The 12,792-nt window shown below is 44.2% G+C and overlaps 1 protein-coding gene across 2 annotated transcripts in view; it reads left to right on the plus strand.

The window, feature by feature from the left end:
• Acmsd (aminocarboxymuconate semialdehyde decarboxylase) overlaps positions 1–12,792 on the plus strand; it is a 35,631-nt gene that overhangs the window by 4,639 nt on the left and 18,200 nt on the right. For both annotated transcript variants that reach the window (XM_076941076.1, XM_034512797.2), the window contains exons 2-5: positions 4,778–4,822; positions 6,114–6,210; positions 8,815–8,864; positions 11,000–11,236. In XM_076941076.1, coding sequence (XP_076797191.1) covers positions 4,778–4,822; positions 6,114–6,210; positions 8,815–8,864; positions 11,000–11,236 — 429 coding nt within the window. The remainder of the gene's footprint in view (positions 1–4,777; positions 4,823–6,113; positions 6,211–8,814; positions 8,865–10,999; positions 11,237–12,792) is intronic.

A 12,792-nucleotide genomic window follows, 5' to 3' on the forward strand; every position in this document is an offset into this window, starting at 1 on the left:
TGGACCTTAAAGCCATTCTTTAAACTGCCTGGAAAAACTAAGAGATTAAAAATCTGGAGATACAGAGATGTGCATCCTGGAAACTTCCTAAGCACGAATCTTGGTAGCTTTTTATACCACCTGCTCCTCCTCACACCAATGCTATTGAAAGAGTAATTAGTTCCAGGGACCAGGCTTCTTACCTTGAAGGCTCACATGTTACAAGCAAATAGAGCACGTGTCATAAGAATAAGGACAACAGTAGTAGTCCTAACACTTTGAACCTCTGGAGATTAAAAAAAAAAAAAATAGAGCTAGGGAGATGCCTCAGTCGAGGACTTGTGTTCAATCCAGAGGCTATGTACAAGCCAAGTATGCGGACATGTACTTGTAAACCATCACCAGGAAGGTAGAGACAGACTGATCCTTGAGGTTTTCGGCCAGTCCCTTTAGTCTAGTTGGTGAAGCCCAGACTGATGGGAGACCTTGCCTCAAAATAAACAAAGTGGATGGAACCTGAGGAGAAAGAATACTCTACATATGCACCTGTCCATTCACACATGTATACTCACACATGAGCACACATGAACTCAAACCACACATGTATACTCATGCATGAGCACACGCAAACACAAGGTAGACGGATGAGTATAAAATGTCACAACATATGCAGTTAATAGCTACATTATTAACCAAGCTTGACAGAAGAGGTACTTGATATTCAGAAGTGAACCCAGAGCTTTGTGGATCTACCCCCCGCAACAGTTTCACCCCATCCAATGGAGAAAACTGGCCCAGGACATATCACTACTTTCTCTGTTCCAGTGTCCTTCCAGACACCAAGCTCCCTCCCACCTTCCCTCACTCATATAAACCCACAGAGGGATTGCCATCGTGGGATCACAGCCCACAGGTCAAGCAATCAGATCTTTAACATAGTAGAAGTTTCCCTGAGAGTGATTGTGGTTAGCCAGTATTGGGATAATGAAACTCCAATGGCCATGATTCCCTGAAAGTTGGGAGTGAGTTAGAGAGTGATGTGTTTATATGATTCTGGGGTCTTTCTCTGTATTTTGTTATTTCTAGTCTATATTGAGTCTATGTTATCGGAGTAGAATGAGTTGGATTTATACACACACACACACACACACACACACACATATGAGTGTGGGGTTCATTTTTTTTTTTTTTTGAGACAGCATCTCATCTATCCTAGACTGGCCTTGAACTTGCTATGTAGCTGAGTATAACTTCAGATTCTCCTACCTTCACTTCCACAGTTCTGGAACCATAGATGGATACCACCATGCCTGGTTTATGCAATGTTAGGGATGGAACCCAGGTCCTTGTGAATGCTAGGAAAGCCCTCTACCTACCGAACCACATCTTCTGCCCCCTAGAGCAGGTATTAAAGTAGCATTGACTAGAGCAGAAAGTCTTGATTTTTCCAAATTGTTTCTTAGTAGGGAAACTATTTTTAAAAAGCTGTCTCTGATCTTTTCTCACAGTTTCTTCAAACTTTCCCACAGGATAATGAAAAGAATAAGCCCCTGCTATTTTGTTTTGAGAGTCATAAGTATTTTGAGAAGAACTAATATCTCCTTCCAAACCTGTGTTTTTCTTCTTAAATATTAATAGACACACCCCCACAACCTCCACTCCCTTGTGCAATGAAGGAAGAAAACAGTCAACATATCTGAGATGATGATTACCTAAGAGTTAAAAAGAAATAGTTTTTGACAGGGGTAGGGGCATGGTTCTTTTATTTTTTCATTCACTTTACATCTGGCTCACTGCCCCTCCTCCCAGTCAACCCCTTCAACAATCCTTCCATCCCTACCATCCTCCTCTTATCCTCTGAGAGGGTGGGTATCCTCTGACCTTGGCACATCAAGTCTCTGTGCGGCTAGGCACATCCTTTCCCACTGAGGCCAGAAGAAGGCAGCCCAACTAGAACATATACCACAGATAGGCAACAACTTTTGGGATAATCCCCCATTCTAGTTGTTCAGGACCCACACAAAGACAAAGCTGCACATCTGCTATGTCTATGTAGGGATCCCTGGGTCCAGCCTATGTATGCTCTTTGGTTGGTGGTTCAGTCCCTGAGGGCCCCAAAGATCCAGGTTAGTTGTCTCTGTTGGCCCTCCCTCGAAGTTCCTATCCACTTCAGAGCCTGCAATCCTTTCCCCAACAACTCATTTCCTTAAGAGTCCCCAAGCTCTGTCCACTGTTTGGTTGTGGGTCTCTGCATCCTTCTGAGTCAGCTGCCAGGTGTAGCCTCTCAGAGGACAGCCATGCTAGACACCTGTCTGCAAGCATTACAGACTATCATTCATAGTGTCAGGGATTGGTGCTTGCCCATGGGATGGGTCTTAAGTTAGGCCAGTTACTGGTTGGCCATTCCCTCAGTCTCTACTCTATCCCCCATGCCTGCATTTCTTGTAGGCAAGATAATTTTGGGGTTGAAAGTTTTGTGAATGGGTTAGTGTCCCTATCACTGCACTGGGGTTCCTGCCTGACTACAGGAAGTAGTCTCTTCAGGTTCAATATCCCCATTGCTATGAGTCTCAACTAAGGTCACCCCCATTGATTCTTGGGCACCTCCCCTGTCTGAGGTCTCTGTCTTGTCCTCTAGATGCCCCCTACCTCCTCACCCATGTCAGTTGCAGATTTCCACTTATTCTCATGGTCATCTGACCATCTTTCCTGTCTCTCCCCACACCTGATCCCAAACCTCCCCATTCCCCTCTGCATCCTCTCTCCAACCCAATTCTCTCCCTCCCTCCATCTGCCTCCTGTGACCCTTCTGAGCGAGATTCAAGCAGCCTCAATTGGGACTTCCTTCTTCTTTAGCTTCTTTGGGTCTGTGGAGTGTAGCATGGTACATGCATTTTATGGCTAATATGTACTTATCAGTGAGTACATACCATGCATGTTCTTTTGGGACTGGGTTACCTCACTCAGGATGATTTTATTCAAGTTCCATCCATTTGCTACAAAATTCATGATGTCTTTGCTTTTAATAGCTGAACAGTATTCCGTTGTGTAGATGTGCCATATTTTCTTTATCCATTCTTCAATTGAGGGACATCTAGGTTGTTTCCAGTTTCTAGCTGTGACAAATAAAGCTTCTCTGAACATAGTTGAGCAAGTGTCTTTGTGGGATGGTGGAGCATCTTTTGAGTATATGCCCAGGAGTGGTATAGTGGGTCTTGAGGTAGAACTATTCCTAGTTTTCTATGACACCACCAAAAAAAGAAAATTCCAGTGACTGGGAGTGGGGAGGTGACTCAGAAAAATACTTGCTTTATAGGTGGGAAGGCCTGAATTACATCTTTATAACTCGTATTAAAAAGTAATCCTGCAATCCTTGAATAGGGGAAGCAGAGACAAGTGGATCCCTAGGACTCATTACTTAGCAGAAATTCTGTCTCAAAAATCAAGGAGGATGGTGCCTAAGGGGTAACAGCTAAGGATTCCTCTGGCCTCTGTCTACACATGCATCTCCACACACATGTGCACCCATGGAAATACACATGCATTGTTGTTATTGTTGTTGATGATGATGTTGTTGTTGTTATTATTTTTGTTTTTGAGACACTGTTTCTATGTAGCTCTGGCTATCCTGGAACTCACGCTGTAGACCAGGCTGGCCTCAAACTCAGAGATCCACATGCCTCTGCCTTTCCAAGTGCTGGGATTAAAGGCCTGTGCTACCACCAACAAGCTTCATACATAATTTTTAAAACAGACCACCTGAGGTGGAAAGACAACAGATTTGTGGGAAAGAGCTAACTTGTTTCTGGAGAATCAGGACTCATGCTCTGCAGTTACCAATAGTAGAATAGTAGGGGTCAGGAATCCATGGAAGAAAATACTTTGGATTAATCTATAGTGTAACTTTTTACAATAGTGATATGGTGAAGTCCATGGTGAAAGCTGCTTCAGGTTAGTCTACTGGGATGTATGTCATGGTGACCACCTTTTTTACATGAGTTCTCAGGCTCAACCCCAGGTCCTCTGGCTTATATTACCAGCTGAACTATCTCCTCATCCCATAATTTGACTTTAAACTACTATTCTAAGAAAATAGATCTCTCTCTTTTTCATTACTTGGGAGTTCCATTGGGCACATGATGAAGGTGTAAAGTCTCCAAGAAGTTAAAATATCATTTAACAGTTGGGCAAAGTAGCACATACCTGTAATCTCAAGTACTCAGGAGACTGATGAAAGATGGATTCACCCAGGAAGGAAAACATCTCAAACAACAAAACTAGCCACCTTCTCCTCTTCTTCCTCCTCCTCCTCCTCTTCCTCCTCTTCCTCCTCCTCTTCCTCTTCCTCCTCTTTCTTCACTTCTTCTTCTCCCTCCTCTTCCTCTTCCTTTCAAATGAGACAGGGACTCATGTAGCCCAAGCTGGTCCCACACTCACTACATAGACAGGAATGACTTTGAACTCTAGGTTCTCCTGCTTCCATCTCCTGGATGCTGGTATTAGAGATGTGAGCCACCTCGCTCAATTTATTCAGTACTGGGGATAGAACCCAGGGCTTTGTGCATGCTAGGCAAGTACCCTACCAACTGAGCTACATCCCCAGCCCAGATATAAGAGTTTTTCTTTCTCTATAAACATATCAATTTAAAGGTAAATTGATTTGATGAAAATACTGGACAGATATGGAGAAGGGAACAGATATGAAGATGGTGTCTGATGGGACAGAGCTTGGGACCCTGCACCTGGAAAATGCACCTTGTTTGCAGGCTAAGTCTAACTGTGATCCTCCTCATTGCAGAGGTTTGGCTATGGAGGCTGGGTGCAGCTCCAACAGCAAGGCAAGGTGAGTTTCTCCCAGCACTTACTGAAGGGTGACCTGGAGATGGTGTGCCTCCCTTAACTTCTTTAGGCTGAGTATCCAAGAAATCAACTCATTCACCCTAGCATTAATTTTGTAGTAGGCAAGAAAGCAGCCATGCAGTTTCTAAGACATAGTAGGGAAAATTGAAGTGACGTCAGACAGCAATACCAATGAAATAAAAAACAGAATTGAAACTCCACTACAAAAATCTCTTAACTTTTTTATCTTGTTATGTTTGCCCTGGAACCAATTTTACCATTAGCTGCTTTTTCCCAGGAAAGTGACTTGGCCCTCTCTATGGATTACTATGTATATTAAGACAGAACAAAGTAATTGATTTGTTAGGAGAAATCAGATGATGATGTTGAATCAGCTGGACCTGCACTGTTACACAAATTTACTTACTTTCACTGCCCATGTATTGCTTCCCTAAAAAGCCAGAGTATGGTGTCTCTCAAAGGTCCTTTCCAGTTCTATCATATCACAGATACCCTTCCTACACATAGGTCACCCTCTGGGTCTCACAGCCTGTGGTTCAGGACAGCAAGAGGATGAATCAGTAGTCACACAGCTAGAAAGGACCTGCATCTGTGTTCGGCTGCTCACACCCACACAGTACAGCCCTTCAGTACCAAACATCAAAGGCAGGAGGCCTGAACTCCAGTAAGCAGTCAGATTTTTATTCCAGGCTGAGTAGGGGGAAACCCCTAAAGCTGTATGAGAGGAGAATCATGTTCCAACACATTCAAGAAAAGATTGATCCAGGTTGGGGACATGGTTCCATTAGTAAATGCCTTGCCCTGCAAGCATGAGGATCTGAATTCAATTTCTCAGTACCTGTGTTAAAAGAGAAAAAAGAAAAACCACACATAGTGACACATGCATGTGATCCCAGCACTGAGACGGTAGAGACTGGAGGTTCCCTGAAGACCTCTGACTGGCCAACCTAGCCTACTTTGTGAGTTCTAGACCCATGGGCGACTGTAAGGAAGAAAGAAAGAAAGAAAGAAAGAAAGAAAGAAAGAAAGAAAGAAAGAAAGAAAGAAAGAAAGAAAGAGGAAGAGGGAGAAAGGAAGAAGAAAGAGAGGGAAAGAGAAAGAAAGAAAGAAAAGAGAAGAAAACCAAGGTGAACAGCAGCAGAGGGGGATCCTGAGATTGACTCTGCACACACACATAAATCACATGTAAGTACTTGCCACCAGAATGTTCACACTCAGGAGCACACGGTTTATCCGAGCATGTGGCCTTGGCTGATGTGGCTTTTCTGATGCAGGGAGAAGCAAAGATGATAAAGGATGGGAAAGTCTTCAGAGTGATCCAACAGAACTGCTGGGACCCGGAAGTTCGTATCAGAGAAATGAACCAGAAAGGTACTACATCCTGCTCTCAGTGCTTCCGTCTGACAGGAAGCAACACCTGTCCTTGAAGTGGTGATCGCTTGATATGATTTATTGGATAGCAACTTCCGGTTCCCTTTTCCCTGCCACCCATGCTGTTACCACTCCCTTAGAGGAAAGAGGGCCATTCCAAGCTAAAGCTTGGATTTGGAAGCTTTAACTTGATTTTAAAACAAAACCATATATCATCAAAATGATAATGATGCATTTTATTACTTAAAATATTTTTAGTTCAGGTCTGGAAATGACCAGGTGGGCAAAGCACTTGCCACACAACTGAGCAGATCTGAGTTCAAATCAGACATCTATAAAGCCAGATATAGTGGTGGAGGTGTTCACAATCTCAGCACTCCTGTGGTCAGATGGAAGGCAGAGGCAGGAGAACCTCCAGAAGTTCACAGGCTGCTAGCCTGGAGCACTACAATCCCTATGCACCAGGGGAGAGACAGCAACTGAGACAGAAAGAATCTTCAAAATCTCATGGGCAGCCATCGGCAAGGAACAAGGGGGAGGTGAGGACTGATCCTAAAGTTGTCCTTTGATCTTCACATGCATGACGTGGCCCAAAAGATTCATATATGCATGCACAAACACACATGCACACACACATACACACATGCATGCACATGCACACACATACACATGCACACACATACACACACATGCATATGCACACATGCACATACATACACATGCACAAGCACATACAAATGTACACACACATGCACATTTGTACACACATGCGCATGCTTACACTCATGCACAGGCACACATACATATGCATACATGTACACACACAAGTATGTATACACACACACTCACACAGGCACACATACACATGCATGCACGAATGTACCCACAGACACACACACACTTATATAGACATACACATACATATGTTCACACTCACACACATGCACACATGCATGCACACACAGGAATACACACTCATCTCCTGTCAACTCCCTCCCTACAAGTCCCTTTCATGCCCTTTTCTCTTGTTTGTGATCCACTGATTTTTTAACCAGGGTCTTCTGTGTGGACATAGTTTTAAAAGATGCACAGGAGTCTGGAGGGCTCGCTATTAGCTACCCACCTGTAGACAAAAACTGCCCTTCCCCCCAAATCCATCAGTGTATTCCAGTAGTTCCGCAAGGGTGGATACAGCCCAGTGAGCACTACTGAAATGAGTCAGTCTGGAACTGGATCTTGATAGCACCAATCTTGTGTAAGCAACAGTGCTTAATTAAGACTTTTGACTTAGAGTCTCATGCATAGCCCAGACTGGCCTTGAACTCACTATGCCTAACCAAGGAAGGCCTTGAAGTCTTATTCCTCCTACATCCATATCTGAAAGTGCTGCGATAGCAGGAATGAACCACCATGCTCAAGCAGAGTTGTATTTTATTTCAAAGTTCACACACACACACACACACACACACACACACACACACACACAGAGTCACCCTTGCAGCACCGAAGTCTGAAAGTTTAGAATCTAGTGGCATTCACTTTTGCCCGGGGGCTGTTTTATAATCAGTGGTTACACACATACCCAAGTAATATTCAAATTCAGCTTTATAAAACCAGGAACCAACTCTGTGGGCCACTCTGCAGAACACCTAATGTAGTCCTGGATCTCAGTACACTGGGGCTGTTTGGGGACAGCGCTTGGAGACAAATGTGCTTCCTACATCTCTGGCAAAGAACAATCACTGTAAATGTAAAGAGAGAGCAAGGGCCCACCCTCTCAAGAGGAAAATAGTGACCTGGCTGACTGGAGTCAGAAATTGACATCTATGACTGCAACAGAAGCACATGTGTCTCCTTTGGTTTTTGTTTTGTTTGTTTGCTTGCTTTGCTTTTGTATATCTACCCCAAGTACTGTCTTTGAGACAATAGTCATGACCCACTTTCAAAGAGTATGGTCTTTACCACTACACACAGTTCTAAGCACCTGACACAAATTAACTCATTCAGTTCCTACAATGACCTCAGAGGTAGGTCCTCTTCAGATTGCAGATTTTAAGATTCCTGGATCCTAGACTCTGGAGCCAAGCCCTGGGGACTGAGGACCATGAGACTTTAAACAGGCTAATCTAGGAGCCCAGTTAAGGGACTCACATACTTGCCATGTATGACCTACAATGGAAAGCTCAGGGTCGGGGTAGGGGAGAAGTTCAATGGAGACCAGAAAAAAAGATGGAGAAAAAAATGGCAAAAGAGTAGAAGAGCTGGCTGGGAGTGGGACGGGGGAAAGTGATAACAGGCGACTATGATCAAGACACAATTTGGATTATACATATAATATGTGTATAATTAACATATGCTGATTTTTTAATGGTGGAGAAATGTCTTGCCTAAACATTTTGCCACAAGGAGGGTAAAAGAAAATCTTGGCAAATAGACCCAGGTCATTTTTCTTGGATGGTCCAATTTCGTTCAACTTTCTCCTCTCTGCAGAGGCAAGGATGGGGGCAACGGAGAGTGCCTGAGGGGGGAGCAGTGAGGGAGAGACAGCAGCTTGGGCTGGAGTAAAGGCTTTTCTCCTGACAGGTGTCTTTCCTTGTGTTCTAGGAGTGACAGTGCAAGCCCTTTCCACAGTTCCTGTCATGTTTAGCTACTGGGTGAGTGTGAAACCTCAGAGCATCTCCCTGGTGGTGAGGGCTGCTGTCCAGCTCCCCAGAAGATGACAGATGACTTACATCTTGGAATCGGTCCCATCCATCTCTCCCCTAATGGTTCTCCCTTTCTTTGGTTGGTTGTTTCTGAGAGAAGCTCTCCTGTAGCCCAGTATGGCTTCAGAGTTGCTTTGTAGCTAAAGATAGCCTTGAACTTCCGATTGCCTGCCCCTATCCCCCAAGTGCTAGGATCACAGATAGGTCCCACGATGCCCAGTTTATGCAGTGCTAGGGCTGGAACCCAGGGCTTACATGCTAAGAAGGCGCTCTACCCACCAGCGTGGCTGGAGTCACATTCCACCGCCACTAGTTCCTTTATAGGTCGGTAGCATATTCTCCCTGAGACTGCCTCCTTAGCCAGTGCTTGCTTCAGGACAGTAGCCTGTATGTGGCTATCAGGCCCACATCTAGATTCACCCCACAGTTCAGTTGTAGAATGAGACCCACCAGAGCTTACCTGTCTGAACTCACCCCTGCAATTAATGCCTCGCCAAATTGCTGACAAGCCAATGTACTCACAGGTAAGAATTTTCAAGCAGGATTATAATGGCCAGCTATATTACTCTGTTGTGGAAATGATTTAACCCAGACCTTCGGTTTCTACCCCACCTTTGACCGTTTAGTTCCTGGATAAAAGACACGCACAGCCTTTGTATTTACAATAACCCTTAAACAGCACAAGAGCTGGGCAGATACCTACCCTCTATGTTATTAGAATCTACTTTCCTATCAATGATCCCAAATTATTACTACCTACTATGTTTCACCTGGGCTGCTCTTAACTCTAGTTGGCCAGCCCTCAGGACCATGTTTTTATGGCTCACGTAACCCATGGCAGCTTCTTTTTCTTCCTCCTGCACCTTCTTCTCCTCATGGTTCCTCTCTGACCCCAAGCCTGGGGAAACCTAAGCCTCACCTATGTCTCTTCAGCCCAGATAGTGATTGTTGGCATCTTTATTCACCAGTCAGAAATAACTTGGGGGCAGGGTCACAGATCTATAGGCAGAATCCAGGTGCAGGGGCCCGCACTTAGCAATACAATAGACAGCAAGACCAAACCTGAGCATTATGCCTCCCAAGGAAACCTACAAAAGGGAAGTCCTAGATTCCTTCCCACAAGTCACCTGTTCTCAAGTACTGAGTTTCAGGACCGATTCTGAGACATGGGGTGAAAAGGTAACTTTTGGTACAGAGCTAAGGATGTGTTAACATGGTAGTTGTTGTGGTTGACGTGTGATTTAGAAGAAATCCAGCTACTGCCCACTCTCCACATAACCTCACAAGTCCAGCAGGAATCACTGGATTCTCTATGCTTCTGATTAGATCACTACACAAAATAAAATGTCTTGACACCTTAGTGTGGGGTCTGGAGAGATAAAGTGCTTGCTTTGCAAGAGCAAAGATCTGAGTTCAATCCCCAGAACCCACATAAAGAAGTAGGTTTGGGAGCCTGAGAAATGGTTCAGTGGGTAAGATGGATTAGTGGCTGCTGAAGCATGAGGTCCTGAGTTCTGACCCTGGAACCCACTTTTAAAGACTAGGCATAGTCGCATTTGAGTCTGTAACCTTGGTAGTGTAGACGCTGGAAATATGAGATTCACTATATCCTAATGAAGGGGGTGGGAAATGGCAGAAGAAAAAGATCAAGCCCATCTACCACAGTGTCAACAGGAGGGGGTGGGAGGACAGATGAGGACAGGATCCATATGGAAGTAGGGCTGGCATCCTTCAAGGAGCCAAGACAAGATATCTTGATGGTAGCTTCAGACTTTGGGAAGGTCTTCAAGGTCTGTCTGCTGCTGGTAGTGGCTCATCCTCATTCCCCATCTAAGCTGGAGCAGCCTAGTAGTTAGCACATCAGGCTAAGAGACGCTTCTGGCGTCCACTCTAATTAACCAGCAGCATCCTGGCAGTTTTCTTTGGTCTCACAGACTCTGAGTCTCAGTCCGTGCCTCAGCTTCCTAAGGCATAAAATCATTACGAAGGGTGAATATTTTCAGCCACGAGGCAATGTTGTTTAGAACGAACGAACCTAACCAAGTAGGTTTTGACTGGCATGGAACCTTTTCCCTTTTCACCAGGCCAAACCTAAGGATACTTTGGAACTGTGCAAGTTTTTAAACAATGACCTAGCTGCCACCGTTGCCAGATACCCTCGAAGGTTTGTGGGTTTGGGAACGTTGCCTATGCAAGCCCCGGAGCTGGCCGTCGAGGAGATGGAACGTTGTGTGAAGGATTTAGGATTTCCAGGAATCCAGATTGGTTCCCACATCAACATGTGGGACCTGAATGACCCGGAACTCTTCCCAATCTACACTGTGAGTATAGATGCTTTCACTCGGCCAGTGCAAAGCCACACAGCCTTGGGCGGTGGGGGACCAAGAGGGAACCATTTCCCCCAGGAAAAGGGGGCAGGAGACAATAGGCCAGTGACTTTAGATGTAGGTTGGAGATGTGGAAACCTACCAAAAATCCTCCCACGAGGGTGCCATTCCACAGAGGGGACACTTCCAAGGCCTGCTCTGAGGTGACTCATGTGAAATCTCTCTTCCTGGATCACATTTTACCCCGAAGCCTAAATGCTATCCTCATCGCTAGCACCTTTCATAATCAAACACACACACTTTTCTTTTTGCTATGGAAAAAAAATAATATTTTTCAAAAATATGAAGTAACTTTAGAGAAACTGTAGAAATACAAAAGGTATAAAAAGAAAAATAAACGCACCAGTCATTCCAGCCAAAGACAGGAACCACTGTCACTGTGTCTTTTCATTTAAACAAAAACTTTACATATCTGTAATATAATATAAGGCAGGTAGGCACGGCCTGCCTATAATCCCAGTACTAGGGAGGTGGAGACAGGGGAATACTTGGGATGAGCTGGCTGCACTGGCTGGAACAGGCAGACTTAAAGCTCAACCAGAGACTCCGCTTCAGTAAATAAGGTGGAGAGCTATGGAGGAAGATGCTGGATGCGATACATCACACGTATGTACACGTGTATGCCCACACACATGCAGTCATGAACAGAACTATGCATGCCACACACATGTTCTGAGAATATAAACTCTAGTCCTCACACATGTGTGACAAGCATTTACACCCCTGAACCAACTAACTCCCCAGCCCAATGAAGATTACTTTAATGGGTGATTTAAAAAAAAAAAAAAAAAAAAAAAAACCTGCAGAATATTCCAGTGTACTGACATGTTTTTATTCTTCAGTCCTCGATTAAGAACCTTAGGAAGAAGCTGGGCATAGTGGTGTACTCCTTTAATACCAGCACTCAGGTAGAGGCAGGTGGAACTCTGAGTTTGAGGCCAGCCTGGTCTACAGAGTGAGTTTCTGGACAGCCAGGGCTACACAGAGAAACTGTGACTTGAAAAACCAAAAACCCAAGCAAACAAAGGACCTTAGAAGCCAAACATGTATTTTGACAGTACATAATAAAAATACATAATGAAACTGAGTATAAAGGCACAGCCTGTAATTCATCATTCAGTAGACTGAGGCAGGAAGGTAATGAGGTGGAGGCTAGCCTGGGCTACATAGTGAATTTCAGACAAGTCTGAGATACGTAGCAAGATCCTGTCTCAAAATTCTCAAAATAAATAGAAACAGATAAGAAGGAAGAAGAGGAAAGAGGAGGGGGGAAGAAACAAAAATAAATTGATATATCAATAGATGGGTGGATAATATACAGATGAGCTATAAATAGGTGATAAATAAATGATAGATAAGTAGATAGAGGTTTTATATGTATAGATTAGAAAGCCAGGAAAAAGTTAGAATTTGATAAGCTCAGATGGTGAGTATATGATTATTTATTGTGTTATTGTTTATAGTTTCTATATTTAAAATATTTCACATTA

Source organism: Arvicanthis niloticus, chromosome 10 (genome assembly GCF_011762505.2).
Source record: "Arvicanthis niloticus isolate mArvNil1 chromosome 10, mArvNil1.pat.X, whole genome shotgun sequence".
NCBI lineage: Eukaryota > Metazoa > Chordata > Mammalia > Rodentia > Muridae > Arvicanthis > Arvicanthis niloticus.